The sequence below is a fragment of the Xenopus tropicalis genome, chromosome 3 (genome assembly GCF_000004195.4).
Source record: "Xenopus tropicalis strain Nigerian chromosome 3, UCB_Xtro_10.0, whole genome shotgun sequence".
Classification (NCBI taxonomy): domain Eukaryota; kingdom Metazoa; phylum Chordata; class Amphibia; order Anura; family Pipidae; genus Xenopus; species Xenopus tropicalis.
The window spans coordinates 85,490,149-85,512,851 of NC_030679.2; the positions used below are offsets into that span (position 1 = coordinate 85,490,149).

General features: G+C 36.0%; 1 protein-coding gene across 1 annotated transcript in view; it reads right to left on the minus strand.

The window, feature by feature from the left end:
* The window catches only part of plxna4 (plexin A4), a 423,718-nt gene that overhangs the window by 69,019 nt on the left and 331,996 nt on the right, over positions 1–22,703 (minus strand). Inside the window, exons 9-11 of the mRNA XM_002931848.5 lie at positions 22,066–22,180; positions 6,679–6,879; positions 295–391 (exon numbers count right to left, since the gene is read on the minus strand). Coding sequence (XP_002931894.3) covers positions 295–391; positions 6,679–6,879; positions 22,066–22,180 — 413 coding nt within the window. The remainder of the gene's footprint in view (positions 1–294; positions 392–6,678; positions 6,880–22,065; positions 22,181–22,703) is intronic.

Genomic DNA, 22,703 nt, shown 5'->3' on the forward strand with positions numbered 1-22,703 from the left:
TGATGGCTGGTATCTCTCAAGATGGGCATTGGTTGACATTCCACAATGCAAAGTGCTGAGTGCAGCTAACAAAACTGTAATGGATTGCTGGTACCAAGGTTTTTGTGGAAGTTTAAAAGGAGAAGCACAAACACATTTTAAAAGGTTCATTCCTTTTATTTTAGAGCTGTATAATGTATTAGCAACTATTTGCTCTTGACCCCTTTAAGTTACTCTTAAAAATAATGTCTTTATTTTTGCCAGGTTGCTACAATAGCTGCCATTTGTAAACCCAGGACTGGACATTTAGATTACCTTTGTTCAGAGCTGGATTGTCAATGCTAAAATCCCCATTCCAGACCACTGTTAGCTCTACTGGGAGGCTGTCAATCTCCATACCTTCATATGAGTACTGAGGAGAAAAGTAAAGAAACAGAGTTTGGTCAACCTAAAAATTATACAAGAAAGATGGAATGCATTATTTTATGTCTGTGAACTAATGGGTTAGCCAGACTTACACAGGTCTTAAAGCTGTTGAGCTACTAGTCAGAATGACAAAGTAATTAATGCTTACGGATGTTCCCTCTAAGCTCTGTGCTCATTCACCCTGAGCACAAGTTAGGACACTTAATTCACTGCATGCTTGGATCCTTCTACTGCTCTGTACACAAATGTTCAGTAAGTGCACACAACCTTAAAAGAATTCTACGGTACGCTGATGCTTTCCATGAATTTTAGTCAGATAGCAGCCATCATCCATGAAAAGTACCTAGATCCTGATTATACTATTTCCATCATTCAGTATAATTTTTACTGGTCTGTTCATTTCTTATTGGTGTACAATATAACACTTCATATGCTGAATATGTTACATATGCAGGTCAAAGTAGCCTCCCTGAATGGAAAATACATCCTGTTGATAAGCAGGCTTTACATTCACTTAATATTATTATTAGCATTATAATAATATTTACCTAAATATTTGTATTATATTTCTGTATTATTAAAGTGGTACCACAAATCTGACTGTACCACAAATCTGTGTTTAGTAATTGCTTCTATGTCCAGGGCCAGAAAAGAGGATCTGATTGTTAATGAACGTATGGTAATGCACTATATCGTATTTATGTAGGCATGTAAAATGATTTACACCAAATAAAAGTGTAAAAACTGGTGTAAAATGAATGTCATAACTATTACAATGCCTTGTTGTAGAAGAAAGAAATGTTAAATGGCAATTTTTTTAAGCACACTACAGAAAAATAAACCTTTTGCCCCAGCCACTGCTCCTCTACTATAAAACACCCTTTACCAGGGTATTTGGTGTGGTGTGGGAATCTTTCTATTTTTTCCTATTACTTGCATAGGCTTGTAATCAGCGATATTGCCAACATCAAAATGAGTGAATTTTATAATATATGGTTAGCTCTAGACAAAACTCTCTACTTTATTGGAGGGACAAGGTGTCTTGCCCTGAGCCTTCAGTATAGGCTGGTAGATAACCAATATCGATAAAACTGGCAAGCACCCAAAGGATCATGCCAATCTAGCTTAGCCTTACAATTTTTATGTTGTGCCCCATGAATATGGTGCTGTCTGCATTCAGCAGACTGTATTCATGACGAGCAGTCAGGGGAAAACACATAAATGTCCCCACATCCACCGCCTATCTGTCCCCTGACTTTTATGTCATTCTGATATGCAAGTTAGGGAGTGCCAGCAGAGGCAGGCCACCACAGAGCCCTGTCCTAACCACCCTGCAATAGGCAGTAGGAGAAAATGCCAAGTGTTAAAGTAACCTAAATTGTTTTTTCAAGTAAATTAAAGCTGTCTTTCAGATAAACTACAACATTAACAGAAATAAAGCTTTTATACTTTCTTTTAGGGCTCTGGCACACGGGGGAGATTAGTCGCCCACGACAAAACTCCCTGTTCGCGGGCGACTAATCTCCCCGAGTTGCCTACCCCTGCCATTTCAGGAAATCGGCGAAAAAGACTTGCAAGTCTTTTTCGGCGATTTGAGCGAAATCGCGCCGCCGCGTCTGCCATTCCGCCGGCGACTTACATGTTCGCCGGCGGGATGGCAGGGGTAGGCAACTCGGGGAGATTAGTCGCCCACGAACAGGGAGTTTTGTCGCGGGCGACTAATCTCCCCCGTGTGCCAGAGCCCTTAAAAATGATATAGAACACATTGACACCACCTTATCGAATAGTGTCCTACACCTTGCTTAAAGTGAGACATGTCTAATTACACATTTATCTCTTATTCAGTTTTATTGCTTTCCCTATGTGTAGGACAAAGGAGAAATGATTACACAGCAGAGAAAATAGCCTTCAACTGACATTTGAAATCAGTATAGAAAATTAAATAAAGGTCAACAAAAGATTGGTAGATTATAAGCAAAAACTAAATTTGCAGCACCAGGCTTTCATTTAAAGGTACCTTAATATAACGTGTAAACTTTTTATTTGTCTGTCTTACCTGTCCCTCTGATCTGCCATTAGCAACACATAGCAGTTTTACTAAACTCATAAGATAATTCCATCTACAAAACACTAACCAGTTTCTAAAAATGTTTTCATTTAAGGGGTATAGAACATCGGTCTGGGAGGGCTTATTACTACTGTCATATTGGCTTACATCAATGTCCGTACTGTAAATATAAGATGCCATATTTATATTTCCTTACCAGATGCAACAGCATAGCATGAAAATCAATTCCACTGTAATCTGTAATTAGGTCATCCACCAATGATCTGTAATTGGGTAACTGTCTTATTATAGCCAATTCATGGACTGTTTTGGGCTAATTCTGTGTGGCCAACATCAGACTTACTCAGTCATTAAAATGTTGCTGTTTTTAGAACATTATAAGATTTACTGCATATATTTGGTTTGCAAACAGTAACTTACACAGAGAAAGACACAATGTGGATAAACATAATTACATTAAAAACATTTACATTCAATAGTTTCAAAGGTATTTGTAAATTTAATTTCTATTAAAAACAAAATGTGTTTATCCCTTTCTGTTCCATGGTCTTACCCTTAAAAATATAACAGAATTCAGTTCTCCTTTATGTCAACCACATATTGATTTTAAAAGCAATTACAATTTCAAATAAATTTGAAACCACCGATGAAGTTTATTTAATTCATACTGGAAAGTTGCTAAGTGTTACATTATCTTTCACTTTGTAACAAATAGTTTTTGGGTAGAGGATTCCTTTCAAGCCTAATAATTGAAAATGACCCCAGTTCCACTATACAACTCAGTACTTGAAACCTACAATACAAATCCACATTCTGTGTAAACCTAACATACTCACAGAAATAAAAATTACATTTTTTATTTACTCCTCTGCAGTCAAAGCTTTGCATACATACTTTATGCTATTTCTAGCCTGGCAGGATGGAGTAGAAGAAATTATCTGACCTGTGATTCTCAGGTGCAGTGAACTGTTAGATCATAAACTTTTAATTACTGAACACTTGGAATCTTCAGTAACCTCTGCAAACAAATCATTCTGCCCATAAAGCAAAGCTTCCCACTTCCTTTTATGACCTGAGAAAAGGACAGACATGCCGTGCTGTTCCTCACCTTTTCCTGGAGGCTACATCATGTTAAGTATTTAATTTGTATTTAATTTTCCAAATCATAAATTTAAGGGGTAGTAACAGATATGAAATCTGTGCCATCCAATAAAATGTAATGTAACCCCAAACATTCCTATTTTGGATTTCCTTTTAACCATATTTGCTGAAGAAAAGATTGTACTAACTTGGTTTTATCTAAAAGTGGATAAGCTAATTAATATACATATGCTTTAGAGCAGTGCTGTCCAACTGGCGGCCCGCGACCCCCCTCTGTGTGGCCCCCCACCTGTCTGGCTGCTTTGATGGCTTACTCTTGTGTAAGCTTTAAATTGTATCAGTAACTGCCCCCCCTGCATGGTTCTCACCTCAGATTCAGGCTGTAATCAGGCTGTATTGTTTAAATATGTAATTCCATGTGTTGTTCACACCTTTTAATCTCTGCATTGTTCCCCCCTGCAGTGTTCACACCTCAGGCTCAGGCTGTAATCACCCATATTGTTCCCCTGTTCACACCTCAGGAGCAGTAGAAACCCACAAATAATCCCTGCACACTACAAAAAGAACATATACTGAGGTGGTACTGCAATTAAAAAGTTTTTTAATATATAGTTATTGTGCAGACTGTAGGAGCAGTGCCAGCATTGTGTCACTGTAGGCTGCCTGTGTGTGCCATACACACAGGCATCATAGGGCAAGCAGAGTATGGCACACACAGGCAGGGTAGGGAAGGCAGAGTATGGCACACACAGGCAGAGTATGGCACAAACCAGCCAAGAATGGCAAACACAGTGAAAGTATGGCACACGCAGGCAGGGTAGGGAAGGCAGAGTATGGCACACACAGGCAGGGTAGGGCAGGCAGAGTATGGCACACACAGGCCAAGTATGGCACAAACCAGCCAAGTATGGCACACAGGCAGGGTAGGGAAGGCAGAGTATGGCACACACAGGCAGGGTAGGGAAGGCAGAGTATAGCACACACAGGCAGGGTAGGGAAGGCAGAGCATGGCACACACAGGCAGGGTAGGGAAGCAGAGTATGGCACACACAGGCAGGGTAGGGCAGGCAGAGTATGGCAGGTTTTTGCTGTACTACAACCATTAATATGGGTATGGTCATGTGATAACATGGGTGTGGTTTCAAGTGGGTGCGGTTTCAAAAAGGGGAGTGGTCAAAACTGGCTTCCATTATCGGCCCTCCACCACGTAGGTCGGAAAAATTCCGGCCCTCGGTACAACAGAAGTTGGACAGCACTGCTTTAGAGTAATGTCCATCAGGGTGATTAGTCGCCCACAATAAATCTCTGCTACTGGGGGTGACTAATCTTTTCGAGAAGCCTTTCCACCAGCAATACAGGGAATCTTCGGTCTATGCTGGTGGAAAGGCTTTTCGGGGACATTCCCCGTGGGACATTACCCTTACATGCAATGTAACTAAATGTTGAAACTAGAATACTCAAGCATATACATTAACTATCAATACAAGTAAATACTTGGTATTAAGGCAGACTGATAAAAGCCATTTATGGGAAGAAGAAACATTTGGTATACTGGAGAAAAAAGGATGACCAAAAATTTTATTCCGTGCAACTTTTCCTTTTTACATAATAAAAGAAGAATACCATGACTCTTATTATACTATTCTTATATTCATATAGGGAATCAAAGAATAATAAATAAAGTACATCAGTTTCAACAGACAGCATACTTAAGCAGAAACCCTGATTTATTTTTCCATATTTGGTGCAGAGTCGTGCATTCAAATGTTCCCTTACTTAAGCTGCCATCATCTGCTCTAGTCTTCTACTGATTGTAACCAACAGTTTCTTAAAGGCATACTATCATCACACATTTATACTTTACATAATTCCAATCTTGAATACATTTCTAGAGACGTACATGATTATGTGCCACATATAACATCAAGTCTCTATACATTTCTATATTTTAGAAATGTATTACTTTTTCTGATAATTTCCCACTTTTAATATCACAGAAAGCTGCCATTACATAAATACAGTATAAAGCCTACAAAGACCAAAAAATAATGATTGATTTTTGCTTTATCTCAAACTGTGTCTAGAATCTTGGGTATTCTTGTGACAAATCTCATTAACCTGTGTGAGCAGATAAATACTGTATTTCTGAAGAAATCGTGTTTTATATTGTTTGCAACACAACAATCATTTACAATTCTTAACACGATAATGAATGTGGGCTCATAAGACATCAGCCATCACAGAGGGATTGCTCATGTCAGAAATCCAAGCATTGTGTTTATTATAAAAGCAGCTATATAACTGATTGCAAACGTAAGGCTTAACTTGAAAAAAATAAAATATCATAAAGAAAAATGAAAAGTCCTGAATGATAAAATGTTGCTTTTATAAATTCAAAGCAAATATTAAGACTACGCAATATTCCTAAAACCCGTGACACCCAACAATTACTCTTGGGGCTGCATAAAGCCCTTTAGTCAGCTTCAGCACCCAAAAACCATCTGCACAGATTAAATAAAGTGTTCAAAAATGTTTATATGCATGCTTAAAACATAACTTTATTCATAGTGTCGCCATCAATAAAAGCTTAGTGAAGAAATATTTTATTTAGAAATTTCTTGGACAATCCAACACACTGCACAAGCCTCAAACACTAAGGTTTTTTATGAACACAGTGTGAAAAGTACATTTTCATAAGCAATTGACCCCCATAATTCTAGTGCCATTGTGAGTGATCACAACATTGCATTTTCTAAATTTGCATCTGGTGCAACAAAGCAAATAAAACTGTAGTTTTGTGTTTTGACAAATGCAAGATACAATTTTATGCAAAGTTTGTCAGAGTGGGGATTGTGTTATTTCCAGTTGCAAAATTGTGGTTGTGGTCATAAATGAGCCCTTCTGTTTCTAAAAATGTACACAAAAAAGCAGGTATCCTTCTGTTAACGTGTTATGTTGTGTTACTACAAAAAAAAAAAAAATACAAAGTGCATACTCAGGGGTCACATATGAGGCCAGATGACAGATCAAACAGAAATTTGTTTCTATGGGGATATAATAGATGTTTATATTATATATTTATTTTTAAGAAATAGCATACTTACTGATGTATTCTGACACTGGACACTGGAACTATTGAATCGAAGAGCAGGGACCCTCTGCTCATTTCCTTGAATATTTAGGACACACTCATAGCCCTTCTGACCAGACTGTGGCTGTGGCAGATTCTTTGCTTTTAGGGTGATGGGTTTGACCACATCCACAGGTATAAGGATCTTTTCTGTCTGGAGAAGTTGAGGGCATTCCTAAAAAAGGAGACAGTAAAATGTTATGTTTAATACAAAGTGATTAACAAACAGTTTCCATTTACTAAAATTATGCTACAATGCTGCTGCTACTTTGGCTTCTTTCTGTTTTTGTTAGAGAGAGAATTTTAGGTCTAAAGTTTTTTCGATTTATTTTGATTGGTTTAAGAATTGGTCATGTCAGATAAATCTGATTGCTTTTTATGATAAGGTTAGTAAGAAGCTGGACAGTGGGGTTGCAATAGATGTGATCTATTTGGATTTTGCCAAAGCATTTGATACCGTGCCCCACAAACGACGGCTTTGTAAACTAAGGTCTGTTGCTCTTAGTGAAGTCTTTTGCACATGGATAGGAAACTGGCTACAGGATCGGGTACAGAGGGTGGTTGTTAATGGTACTTTACTTGGAGTAAGGTTCTCATTGGGGTCCCACAGGGTTTTTGTGTTGGGTCCAACTTTATTTAACTTGTTCATAAATGACTTGGGGGAAGGTATTGTAAGTAATGTATCAGTGGTTGCAGATTACAGAAAAATCTGCAGCCTAATTAATTCCATCCAGGATGTTGATAAATGTATCAAAAGTGTATAGAAAATCCCAGTTATAAGAAAAGACTGGGCAAGTTGGGGTTGTTTATACTGAACAAGAGGCACTTAAGAGGAGATATGATAACTATACATAAATATAGATAACTTGGATAGCTTCAAGAAGGGTTGGGTGGCTTTTTATGAAGAGAGAAAATACAGGGTAACTGAAAATAGCTTTTAGTATAAATTTCATCCAGGGACTGTTTTGATTGCCATCTTGGAGTCAGGAAGGAACTTTTTCCCCCTCTGATGCAAATTGGAGAGGCTTCAGATGAGTTTTGTTGCCTTCCTCTTGCAGCAGTTAGGCAGATTTTATATAGACATGAAAGATTGAACTCAATAGATGTGTTTTGAATCTACACAATAAATGCACTCAAAGTTAAAGGTATTCAGCATATGACCTGCTTTAGACTATGTGCATCAACCTCGGTTCCAAAATAACAGTAGTGGTGCACTGAAGAATTAAATATAGTCACAAAGAAATGCACAGGTGTAGAGCACAGCAATAAAATGTTTATTTGTTGAAATCTTGACTCATGATGAGTGAATTTTTTCGCCAGGCATGGATTCACAGCGAATGTCCACTATTCGCCATCAGTGAAACTTCAGTGAAAATTTGCAGTGAAAAAATTTGGCATGCGTCAAATTACTATGCATATATAGTAATTAAAGTCTGTATTGAATATATTTCTTGTAACAGTAGTTAGTGTCCTCATCAGTCAAATGTTAACTTAATTATTTAGTTCTGGGATGCTTTAAAGGACCCTTTGTGAGGCTATTTTAGTTTTTGTTACCCCTTAACTGATATTCTATTAGGTGGGTGATCTAACACAAAGATACCCTGAAAAGCCATCTAGAGAGGGTATATAGCATTAGAAAGGAAACTGGTTGTATAACTGTTTATGATGAAAGAACATCTTAATGAAATTACCTGATTGATGCTTGATTATCTTGTTGTAAGCCAATTAGAATTCATCCCTATTTTGGTCACTGAGAATGTAACTATATAATTTGTGAAGTTTTTATACTAATATCATAGAGTGTGAAGAATTTATGAGGAAGGATATTTGGAAAAGTCTTTTGCAGGCTATACCCTACTACACAGCATAACCAGTGGGCACATTCTGAAATAGTTGTTACCACTTGCCATTCTCTGGCCCTGAAATCTAAATAAAGTTATTTATCTCTGGAAAATAACTGATGTTGGCTGAATTTACATGGCTGTGGTAAATAGTGGAATCCATACAATACACAACAGCATTATTGAAGTGCAATGCCAAAGTACTAGTTCCAGGAGAACATTATTTACTGTTGCTTGAAATTCGGTACAATGCCAATAATATTCCATTGGCTTGCTAATACAAGAAATAGAACCAATGTCAAAGCAATGCACACATGGAAGAACACTGAACAGACAATTAGACAAGACACTTACAATTGAAACAAATGCATGTATTATTAATTTATTTGATCTGTCTGAAGGCTTTTACTGCTCGGATTCTGCTATCCAATACATCTGCACATTAGTTCTATGTTCTCATCCTCTGCCCACATACCTTTTCAATTTAAATGTAATTCTCAACTTCGCTGCTCGTAAGTGTAGGTTTTGTCCTGGCTTCTTCTAAACATTATTTAATTTGCTTGAAATGTGGCTCTCTGTTTATATGTTCTAACAGATGTCTCTGATATTGAACCAACCTGATCTTGTATCCTCTGAGAGCAATTTAAAAGAAAGAAATAGCAAGCTGGCAGGAAGTCAGGTGATGGCCAAGCTCTCAGTCATGATTAGAGCTCAATATTCCTTGAGTAAAAGCCTTTTCTCTTTCAGGACTTTGCTCTCCCTTATTGATGGATCTTTAGAGCCAGCGCTTTTAGCTTCAGTAGAGAAAGGTTACTTCTTTGCAACAGCTGAAATTAAACAATTCCCAGACTACAAAGATATTTATTTTCGTAGCAGCATTTAGTAGCTACAGGTATATGGTCTAACACTAGTACTTGGAATGCAAATGCTCTGTTCCAAGAATACTGTTTTGTGAAAGCCCCAAACAAAATCTGAAGAAACCTGTCAAGGTAGTTGGTAGTATTTTCTTCGTATTATACAAAACAAATGACCATCTATAGCATATATGTACCCCTTGGGCTCTAAAAATATGTGCAGCTGCACTAGGCACAAAAACACATGGACAACCGGCATGAGGATATGAGTAACACAATTTTGTTTATTAACAGTGACTGCAGAAGCTCGGTATGCTTCACCAAAGGCAAAAACCAACAATCCAATACAAGCAGTAAGAAATAAAAAAAACACAATTAAAATAAAATAATTTTCTTTTAGTTGCATGTATTTCTGATGCTTGCTTCTACAATACTTATTATATAAGCATCATACTAAGAAGATTATGGTTTATCCTCTAAACCATGATAATCTTGAGTTTTCTACAAAAAATGATTTATCTACATATAACAAAGATAGTGATAGTCATTTTGTACCTACGCTCTACTGTATGCATGGATGTAACTCTTTCCATTGTCTACAATGAGCTACTCAGAGATCAGCTGTGTTATGGACATGTGATCTATTATACAAAATGCTTGGAACATAGAGTTACGACTTTTTTCTGTAATTTGGATCATCATACATCTACTAAAAAAAATTAAGAATTAAATAAACCCAATAGGACTGTTTTGACCAATATGAGTTTATGCTAAATAGTTAACATCAAGCACAAGATACCATTTTATTATTTCAGAAGAGAACAAAATAATTATAATAAAATTATTTGTTTATAATGGACTTTATGGGAGACAGCCTTCCTGTATTTCAAAGATTTCTGGATAGTAAGTTTACAGCTAGAGGGAGTCAGGGCCTGATGGCTCTTACTGGGGTTGAAATCAGGACCAAGGAGGAAGCGGAGTTCAGAGAAACCAATATTCAGTATCCAAGGGGTTAAGCTAGTCTCTTAATTGAATTCAGGCAAAATATTGTTGCAGGTGGCAATCAGTATAGTCTTCATGCCAAGTGCGCCGCACCGACACTATGTCCCACGTGACAGCCATGAGTATCGGCATTTTTGGAGCCGAAGAGGGTGGCATTGGACGCTCCTGAGGGATCCCATACATTATTGTACCAAAGGACATATTGCAATGAAACTCCACCCTCATAGTTTATAACACAGGGTACATTATTTTTTATAATATACAAATAAATTATGTGACAAATTACATCACTAAGCACTGATTATAACCGATGACACCACTAAGCTCTGTTTTAAGCATATAATCATAAAATTCAGGCTGTTATGTATTATAGGATGATAAACTATATTATAATTTTTTTTGTTTGTTTCTTATCTGTGAACTATTTTTATGCCACCCTCAAAAAGATAGAAACATTTGTCTCATAGAAGACATTGCAGTTTAGAGTCAAATAACTGCTGTTTGAGTTGGATTTTAATATGATTTTTCTAAATTTATTTTTTTTACAAACTAGAGAGCCTGTGAAACTACATCAAATGGCATCTGAATTGCCCTGTATTTCCATATTAACAAGTTTTAGTAGCTAGGACTTTGTAAAAAGGGACAAACGTTACCTAAACAAGATAGCACATTCACATGTTGACACATAGTTGATATAAAAGTATAATCTGTTGTACAGTTGAAACTAATCTGCTTCACTAAAAATGGTCTATTACAATGTGTTCAATCTGCAGCTGGCTGAAGAAAGTCAATCACTGATTGGTTGCTACGGGCTACTGGCCAGGTGTAAATTTGCCCATGTGTTTAAAAATGAGCTGTGGTAGAGATCTGCTGTCTCGACTTACCTGCCGTACCATCCAGAAAGACTCCCTCACATTTATACTGGGTAAGCCATTCCCAGGACTACACAAAACCTCTCAAGCTCTGATGAATCAAGTCTTAACAGCCGCTAAGTTAACACTCACAAGCAAATGGAAATCAGCACCCCCACCTTCATTAGCAGAAGTAATAAAGAGGGTAAATCGCAACAAATAGTTTGAATCTAGAATTGCCCATATACAGAACAAAAATTCTCAATTTCTGGAAATATGAGCCATGTGGGAACTAGCACGACCAAAATGATTGACCCTGTTGACCCTATTACCTTAACCCGGGGACACGCTTAGCTCAGTGAAATACCAACAGCCTCAGTCTTTCCCACTTGGACAAAGTCCTACTATGACCATTAAAACAAGGCCATATAACAATAACCATGACCATATAAACTCGAACCACACAACCTTTCATCCACATACTTTGTCTATGGAATATCCACAGAGACTATGCCACCCACCTCCCCCTTACTGCGGTCATATATATGCCATGTTTTTGTATACTCTATTTTTTTCTTTATAATAATAAAAAATTTAATTTACATAAAAAAATGATCTGTGGTTAATTTTTAGATTTGGGTTATTTAACTTGTAATATTGCTTAGTCACATAGCAATTTGTACTGAAATTTGAAAATGTAGTAAAAAGATTTTTTTTTTCCTCTCAATTTTGTTATATAATTTATACATTGCCTTTGAGTGCACATCCTGTTTAAATAGTGCCCTTCTTTTTATTTTTATTTTTTTTCGTTAACAAATATTTTTGTTTTTTTATCATAGCTTGAAGTAAATACAATAAGTAACAAAAAGATAATCATTGATCACACTTGATTGTTATATATGTCAGCCATCTGCTGCCAAGTATATAGGAGTATTCTCTTGCTAATTTGATATTCAAAATCTTCTTTCCTGTCTCTATATTTAAAAAGTCAGCATTTAGATTTAATTGCATCACATTTTTTTCTTCTTTCCATTCTTTGCTATCAAATTAACTTTGGCATATTTTGACATATTTTTCTACTTTCAGGCTGTGATAAGATATACTTCCCTCCCATATTGTGTAGATATCCAGGGGTAGTTCTCTATTGCACAATACATCTGTTTAAAATTTAAAGTGATCATTATGTGGCAAATTGTCCTTGCTCACTGTCTGGCTTAGTGCCATCCCATCCTCTTTAACCCAAAGTGAGGAGCTCCAGGACAAATTTTTTTGGAACTGGCTATTTGGGTCTGTTTGTATGCCTTCTTTTTGATCAGTATAAACAAGTTCATTGTAAGCCAGAATTTTTAAGTATTTGTGTCTCTTTTGAACCTCAGCTCAGAATCCGGATGTAAATACAAGATGCTATTTGAACCACTAATAAAGCAATATACAACTTTATGCGAAAGATATGCTCTGTAACTTTAGTTCAGCACTTGTGGTCACATAATTCATGGGCTACACATCCTAAAAGAACCGCAGGTGTAAAACTTTGCCCAGACACCAAATGAATGGGTACAAATGATAACATCCTGCTTCTGGTTTTTGTTTTTTTTGCATATTGCACCTTTGCTTTTACATCTGTAGTATAAGGACTATTACCCAGCAACATCATAAAATTGTAGAATAAATCAATGTAATCCAGGCAGGATTCCAAGCCTCATGTATTACTGTACATACTCCCTCCCCTTTTAAATTTACATGGCAGTTACAAGCAATTAAGTCAGTTTGGCATGCAACTGGTCAGCAAATGCACAATACCATATATTTTATTTCACTTGCTGAACTTTTACAGCGCTATTATATTGATAGATTACACTTAGATCTCCTGGTTTAGCAACAGTGCAGCTATCAATACAAGCTTCTGCTAAAGAAAATCTCTGGGATTTATAGGAAGTGTGAGTTCCTGGATAGACTTAGACACAGTAATTGAATGCCAGTACAGTATATCCAGTGCCTGTATATATTTGCTCTTCAATTTCCTTGTGCTTTCTGTAATCTGAAGGAGAATACATTTTGAATTGTTGCAAGAATAAGTGTGTGAGGGTGTTAATTATGTTAAACTGGGTTTACTGACTAGTGAATGTAATTTTTTGAGGTATAATTTACAGTAGCAAGCAACAGTATGATTTCCTGGTGATGTGGGAGTATGGGCAAAACTGTGCTGATGTGTCCCTGGAATGTTTTTGTTCCAGTCCCAGTCAAGGTGGTTATGACTGACTAAAGCGAAGCTTGCTGTTCCTTCTAAAGGCTGTCTAAGATACTGCACTCAAAGAGTGTTTTTGCCACTGTAGGAAAAGGGGGGCATAATCTTTACTCTTATGTAAGAACCTACAGTATAATCGCACTATGGTTGAAAACGTAAAAATGTAAACTGCTGGCTCTAACAGTTTAAATTTAGTCCTATACATCCTCATGGCAACCATAACTTAGTACTCATTTTAAACATTTCTCAAAGTTACATTTGCAATATTAGCAACAATCTTAATTAATGTGCAATGCCCTGCTAAAAATTAATTGTCAAGAAACAAAGAAGCTAAGGCAGAGTTGCATCAATTGAGTTTGACGTGTCAAAATCAACGCAATTAGGCTTTCACTTGTCGTGAATTAGATGCAACACTGAAATTTATTTTAGGGTCATTTCTGGTGTTTGGTGAGAGAGGGACATGCATGCCCAATACTTTAGACACAAGTGCACTGCACCTATTGATGCAGTTTCCTGAGAAACCCTGGAGCTTTTGCTTGGTCCAAAGGCATAAAGGACTGAGTGGCACGAAGCACAACTATCTTTGCAAGTGGCAAAGAGTGCATTTTATCCTTAAGAGTGCATTACCTTTAATAAATGGGGTATTACACATAATTACTGTGGGGAAACTAGTGCAAACACAACAGCACTAGTAGATGTAAATGACACGTTTTATATGTTGTTAATATTTTAACATGGCCAAATATATCTTATATCAGTCGTGTGCAAAAAATGTCATGTAGAAGTCTATGGTTCAAAAAATTAGGAAACAAAGTGATTTGTATGGGACTTAAAGGCAACATTCACCAACATTTTAGTCTTTTCAAAACTGTGTTTTACCTTTCCTCCTCTGACATTAATATGTTCCACACAGTCTCCAGAAATATTTAAAAATGAATGATCCACAAAGAGTCTGGGAAACAGAAGGCAAAGCCCCCGTTCCCTCAGGAATGCTGTAAATTGGAATTCAGAATGGCAAGAAAGTTGCAGGTTAGACACCTCTAAAATATTTTAGCCAGAATATATAGAAACATTTTCTGCTCAAGGATACTTTGCAAATCTATTGGTTATGTGTCCTTTCCTGTTGTATTTTCTGCAGCTATTTTTTTTAATTATTATTTCATCCTAGATAATACACTTGGCTCTGATTGTAAAAGTTAAACATTTGATCACATCTTCATTAAATCCCCTCGCTGTGTATTCTCTGACTGACTTTAATGTTCCCTATTATACTTTGTGACAGGCTTTTACTATCCATGGGTTTGTATCTTTGTTCTCAGTCTACCTTTGATTCCTCATCCTTTCAATATGGATTATCTATTTAATGGTTTATAATGTACCATTTGTTAAATCATCAGTTGATGGATACTGTGACCAAGAGGGAAAAAAATGTCTTTTTTTTTTTATTAACATGGATAAAGCACTTGATACCCCTTTAAACCTTCTATAACAACACAGGACCCCCCTTTGGCCCAATGGAAAAAGCAGCAGGAACGTTATCTGACTCAGCAGGTAGCAAAAAAATTAATCGTGCCTGCTTGTCTTCAGTCATACCTTACATGAGAGGCAGCTTTTAATCAGCTTCTTACTTGCCTCAATCATTCTCAACAGGACTGTGTAATGGACGGTATTCTGCCAATAGCCCTTCATCCCCATTGCTATTAAAATGATTCAAAGCACTGCAAACTGCTTTAACAGAATAGATTTTTAGGAGAGCAAGAGCAACTGTTAAAAGTTAAGTACAGGTGGAAAAAGACTGCAGTGTTACACATTTGGGGTACATATAAAACCCCACTATTTGATTATCAAGCATCACAAATACACCTGGCACAGTATAATAGCATCCTACAAAGGCAGATATAATTATAGATGTAAGAATTTATTTCAGTGACTGTGTCTCTTTCCTTGCTTTAAGAATCTAAAGTCCTGACATGCTTTATAGCTGTGATTCCAGCTATCTTTATAACAGACCATTCTGCCACAGATATCACAAAGCCTATTGCAGTTGTTAAGAAACTAGCAACGGAAGAGCAAAACAAACCACAGTTCTTTTTTTCAATGCAGCTGGAAACAGAATATCTTGCAAAATAGCACAGACTTTGAAGCCAATTTGTCAAAAATAAAATATTTGAGTTATACCCTAATTCCAAAAAACTAGAAAATCATTTATTTAAAAAAAACATAAAACATCAAACAGAACATAGTCACATTCTATCCACCATTTTCAATGAGCCTGTCAAATTTCAATATAGTAAACCTTGAACTGAAAAATAGCATGAATTTTATTAATATAACTCCCATTGACTTCTACACAAGTTTGCTAACTTTTAAATTACACATTTTTATATTCCATTTTTTTGTGCTTAATAAATGTTGAAAATTCAAATTTCAGAAACTCAAATTTGAGATTTTTGCAATTGAATTACATTGGAATTGTATTGCAATAAAACTGAATTTGAATGTTGCTAAATCTGCCCCCTAATAGATTGTCAAAACAAAGTATCTTTTTGTTATTATTTTTATAGTACCTAATTAGTTCACGGGAAGTCAAAAAGGGGTATAGTATGCAGTGATAATATCCTATTATGGCTTCATATATTACTGTAGAGCAATCTGGATCCACTCATCATATTCACTCATCATATTTGTTTTGACATGTGATATGCTAATTTGTTCATTGGTGAATAAGCAAAGTGAAATATATGCAATGAGGCTCTAATTAGAACAGCTGGAGAAAACTCTTAAGTTCTACCTTACAAAATTACAGTGCAAGGCATTGGGAACAGAGACACTCTCTCTCAGCTATAATTTCTAGAGAGTGGATTTGAATTTCCCCTACAGATACTGTATATGAGAAGTTGAAGAGCAAATAACATAAAAAAAATTAAAACATAATACATACAATAATCTTATACTTATTAGTTATGAAAAATGCAACTCTGTTATAAAGTTTTGGGGGGTTATCTTAATATCTATATATTTACATCTAATAGGGATCATGGTCTTCAACAACCCCATCTCTAGCAGGAAAAGGCTGAAAATAAAAAATACATTGAGGTATTGTACGTAACACCTTGCCTCACTAGGAGATATTCTCACCCTTTACACATTAATATAGAGAAAAGAAAACTGGGGTGGAAAAGTGAAATATGAATATAAGAAAGATGACACCCCCACCCATTCCACTCAACCGGGACGGTCAAGGAACAATAGCACAGTGGAGAAATTATTCATTGGTGCCAATTATCTAAACCCTAAGGTGGCCATACATGGGCAGGTTTACCAATCCCATCGGGACGAAGAGCAAATCAGCATGGCCTGATGGTCTCTACCCCAGCAATGTGTTTGGTCCATAGGCATGTTCTTCTAAAAGAACAGATCCTTCAGTGTATGGCCCCCTTTAGATCCAAGGTGGATGTTATTGAAAATAATATGCCACCTACATGCCAGCTTAATTTGTGCCACATCCCATTCCATGACATGTGCAGGGATTCCCAAGGCAAGATTTGAGCCTGACATTGGCCAGTGCAAATATGGGGGAGCAAGATGCATTGTGGACAAAAAAATATGTTCCACATCTGATTTTGTTTTTGCACACACAGCACCCTCTACTAGTGATGGGCATATTGTTTCGCCAGGCATGGATTCGCAGCCAATTTGTGCGTTTCGCCATTGGCAGATTGTTTCGCGAAATGGATGAAAAAATTTGCGGCAGAATAATTTGTTGCGCGTCCAAAAATTGTCGCCCGCGTCAAAAGAATAGTCGAGCGTCAAAAAAATAGTCATGGGTGACAAAAGAATAGTCGCAGGCATCAAAAGAATAGTTGCACATCAAAAAATAGTCGCAGGCGACAATGCAAAACCGAAACGGGACAGATATGCTCATCACTACCCTCTACAACTGACCTCTGTTAAAAATAAGTATACAGTAAAAACAGAAACCAGTTAATTGCAATTCTAATATTTACCTAATCCTTATACCCTAATTTCAGATCATTTGGGGAAACATGCATATCTCAAGTTGGGGAATGTTATAAGTCAATAACTGTAAAATATTATTTTTCACAGAAAATCTAGTAACATACCCTTGCATCATTCTGTTGCCATGTCATTTTTATCATATAACTTTATTTTCAGGTAGGTTGTAGCAGCTTCTCTACCATACACTATTATCCATCCATTTTCTCTTCCTTAAACACAGCAGGAAACCACTGGGTTTCCATAACAACACTACTTAGCTCTTGTCTCCCCTTTTAATGAAAGGCAGGTGCCAGGATCAGTGTGCAGATAATATAAAGAAAAGGAAGAATTAAACGCTCTAATATTGGCATGTTTTTGTCACACAGTTCCCAGGTGAATATCAATACAATGATAAGCCAGAATAAAAATTTAGACAGTGATAGTTAGGACCGATCTTTTCTGACATATGACTGGAAATAACTCAGCAGGTCACCATTGGGTTATTTTGTCAGCAGCCTGACAACATAATTTCTCAGGGGAAATTGTTTGATAGTCACCTGTATATATTTAATCTGGTTTTACCCAGGAGATGTTGCTCTAGCAGATATATCCCTGTACCTGTTGCTTTACTTGTGATGACTGTGGTGAATACAGAGATATGTAGCAGGATGAAACAGACTTCAAAATGACAATGCCCTTCGGGCAAATTCAGTGATGCCTGGTTACTTTATGAAAAGCTGCTGCCCACTTATAATTCAACAAATGCAAATTCTCACAAAAAAGTGTGTGTAGGAGAGAATTGAGATGTGCAAACCACTCACTGTTTTGAAGGAACTGTAGTAAAGGAGTGTATGTATATATATATATATATATATATATATATATATATATATCTTAGAAAGCAATTTCACCGCACTCCTCCATAGTGTAGCTTCCGGTGCTCAGCAACTACAGGACGCCGTCACACTTTGTATATATTTGAAAATGATGCGGCACACGGATTATTTGCAAAAAGTGTGTAATAATAAAAGAATCATATCACATATGCATACGTCATTCTTTTTTTAATACACACTTTTTGCAAATAATCAGTGTGCCACATCTTTTTCAAATATATATATAAACTTTTCTGAAGCTGAGACACATAGGCAGGAGAGACAACTGGTATAGGTGTCATGCACATGGAGTATTCTTCCACATGGAATATTGGTATATTGTGAGAGTATACTTGGTAACTCATATGGCTCTCCTATTTCCTTTCTCTCAACAAAACATGATTCTTGGCATCATGAAAGATCCTATTGTAGGGTAAAATGTCAAACTACTGCTGCAATACCTCCTATATATGCATACAAATGTGTAGTCATACATTCAGTTACTACCAAACCACCAAAGAAAATACAATGGTGAACAGTAAACAGACTCCACCAATGATCAAATTAATTTACCTAGTTGGGGGCTGCACAACCAAATTTAAGAAAATATATTTTCATCCAAGAAATGCAGAAATCCAGGCCTCAAGGGCCCAAACCGAATATTTAAACATATGACTACCTGTTTACACACAAAGCCCTTAGTGCTTCTGTTATTTTTATTGACCCATCTGTCTTACACTAGGGGTAAACATATTTCTTGTCCTTATCTTTATATTGTAACGTATGCATACTACATGTTTATGAACTACATAATTGTAGTAATCTTTTTTACATGTTAAAGAAATATCCGCTCCTTCAACTCTTAGAAATTCCAACTGAAAACTAGCTTTAAGAAATATAGCAATTTATATAAAAATGTAGCCATGATGCTGAACTCACAGTAAAGACCTTTATTCCGCTGCTGACTTCCTATGAAGGTTAAAAAAAATTGCTATGGCAACTAAAACGAAAAGCCAAAACAAAAGAATCAAAGAACATTTAAAAACATAAACCGTTGTCGAAAGTTTTACGCCTTATCTATTTGTGTGCTGCAGAGTTTATGACAGCAATAACACTTTCCTTGGAGAATCATTGTAGGCAAGCTAAAAGCATAACTATGCCATTATCAGATAGACAATAGTCATTTAGGCCTTTGCAATATTGGAAGTGTATTATTATAGCCAAAAACACACATATGGTACCATGAAAATCAGATTTTACTGCTAAAATTTTTTTAGTAACTGGATCAGACAGACAGTGAATGCAAGAAATGCCATAATAGTGTGACATTCTCCTTGCAATTCCTACAGAGGATTGTAGCACCATAAAATATACGACCCAAAGAGCTATAAATGATATTTTATAAGTAGATTTCCTTAGAAAAGAACAGCGACAAACAGAGATATAACAAGAGTACTGTGGTTAATAATTTCACTATAAAGCAAGATTTGTAGGTTATTGTGCAAACACACAAAGCCTGCCTAGATACTTAAATGGTAGCCATAAATGGCATACACAGTGTATAAGAGTCAACTGTTTTTTTTTATAAAAACCCTAATAGCCATTACTGAATGATATTAACTGAAAAGTTGTTTGTACCTAAAAGTTTTGCACAATTTATGTTCAGCTAAGTATATATTCAATCATAGATCTGCCTAATCGTTTACTTTACAGTTAATTAGAATATATCAAAACTGCTTGCTGCAGTGTTTTTTTCTTCTTTGTTAAATGTGATAGGTCCTGAGCCAATTAACAGATATTTTGTAGTTAAGATGGTGTTGAAAGGTTAGAGCAGAGCAGCTTATTCATTGTTGGATCATAGCAGGCCGGTGCAGGAGGTTTTGACAAGGCTCTTAATTGCTTTGTATTCTTTATATTTTCCAATCCCTTTCTCTTTTTGTTTAACATTATGTAGCTCAGTCAAAAGTAAATAGATACAATTTAGCCTTATATAACAAAATCAGGAGTAGCCAGTCATTAATTTATTTTTTGTCTCACCATTGAGAAGAAGAAGCAATGGTAATTGTAAGGATCCATTTTTTGTGGGGCATGGTGGCCATGAAATCAACAAGGTTTGCTTATTCTAATCCTTATATAAACTCAAGAGTGGTCAGTCAAGAAATGAAGTGTGAGGAATGGTAATGCTCATAAGGGCCCCCTTTTTGTGTGGGGTGTTTATCTTGCATGTGATAAAGGTGAGAAACGCAATGCCCCAAGCAAAGCACAAACAGCCATTACCCTTGGCACTAAAGCAAAGGCCCATGGAACATGTTTACAATTTTGTACATAAGGTAGTGATGCAGAACTCTGAAACAGCAAGTCCCATAATATTCCACAGCACCAGGAAACTGGGAATTCATTTTACTGTTGCTTTAATTATAAGTACACTAATTGGAACATTCTCAAATTATTCTTACCAAATGGGAAATCACGATTGGGACAAAAATAAAAAATATATTTATATAACTTTTGAATTTGATATTCATATAACAGGGATTATGTACCTGCATATGAAATTAGGAATTATTGCTAGTTGTTTAGAAACAGTTAACTTTTTTGTCGTCAAATGTTTATCCTAATATATGTATTTCAGTTTTCTTTCAGCTTGCAATATTTGCTGCACTTTGAAAGCTTGCAAACAAAGATCAGACAAGAAGCATCTGAGTTATATACATACATGTTTCTAGAAATATAAGCATGTTACGTAGCGCCTACTCAGAGAAATCAAATACAACAGAGATGCCATTCTCAATGATACTGCCAGTGAACATGTGCATCCAGAATTATTTGGGTCTCAGTACTGCACTTAAAAAGCAAGGCTACCAAATGCTTCATACACCATGTGTTTGCCATTATCTCTAATTAATATTAAATTTAAGAACTAAATATTTTCGTTTTCTTTTTGTGCACTTCAGCCAGTGGTTAGTAGCTGGACTCTGACACTGTGCTTTCACAGTTGGGAGAAGAAAGCTATATATAGACTTTCTGCTACTGAGCACTTGCCTTTTTATTACTATTAGATTTCTTGACAAATGAAACGTATACCTAATATCATACATATACTGATCACATTCAGGCAATTCTATATTTAAGAAAATGCTTCTTAAACTGTATAATTGTGAAATAACCATGAAGAGCTTGAACCAGATATGGAATTCAATCTCTGAACTGCATTTAAAACACTAACGCATGTATATGAATTATTGTATGGATGTATGCTAAAAGTGTTTAGTTTGCATCTTATTCAGGAAGAAAAATAAGCAGGAACATTGGTCATGTTTCACCTCTGGTCATTTTTAAGTAATGGTCAATATGCAAGGTTTACTCCAAATTTTAAACTCTCCCACAACTTTTTACAGAAAGCATTGCCAGAATTTCTTCTCCACTTACATATTTCTTTTTGATAAGAAGCGAATATATAACTTCCCTTCTGCATAAAGTTTTGGATTGGATTAATGATTTATTTATAATCAAAATCATCGCTTAATGTATGAAACAATGATTGCTTGGTGCTTAGGAATTTTGCAGTTTGGAGAGAGTGCTGATCAAATATATAGCTAATAAACATTTTCAGGTTTAATATAATTTACAACTTTATTTCAGTAGGAAAAAATATTAGTTAATGTAAAAAGTAAACTGTGCATATATGATTTACCTCAGGCATCTTGACCCTTCCTTCTTGAAATGAGCATGTTCGTGGATCATGGGTACAAACATGTCGATATTTACACCAGTGGCACTGGTAGGGACTTTCCACACAAGATAGGCACCTAAAAACAAAATATGTATGTTAGAATAGATGCACTAACCAATGTTAGTTTCTTATCTGCTTTAAAATAACCATGAAAATACCTTATTATAGCCTGTAATGATGTTTAAAGAACTGATCGAAAAAAAATTTTCTCAAGATTCCTCTACACGGACTACTATCTCTGTGTACACACCTGAGGGTGATTTATGGATTATGGAAATTAACATTGTCAGTTAATAGCCTGTAGCAAGTTTATTTTTTTATTTTCTACACGTGAAAGAACAGTAATTGTGTGTTCTTACATTGTTTGGTAAAGAATTCTGAGAAAATGTTGAATAGTGGTTCACTTATGAGTTAGGAAATAAGTTATAACAGTCCGATAGAAGTTATATGTTTTATTAGCCCAATTTGCAACATTTATTTTTGCATAGAAAAATGTAGTACAATGTCTTCCTATGCAGCTATTCATTTCATATGCCCAACCTTTTTTACCCCTGAGACACACTCAAATGTAAAAAGAGTTGGGGAGCAACACAAGCATG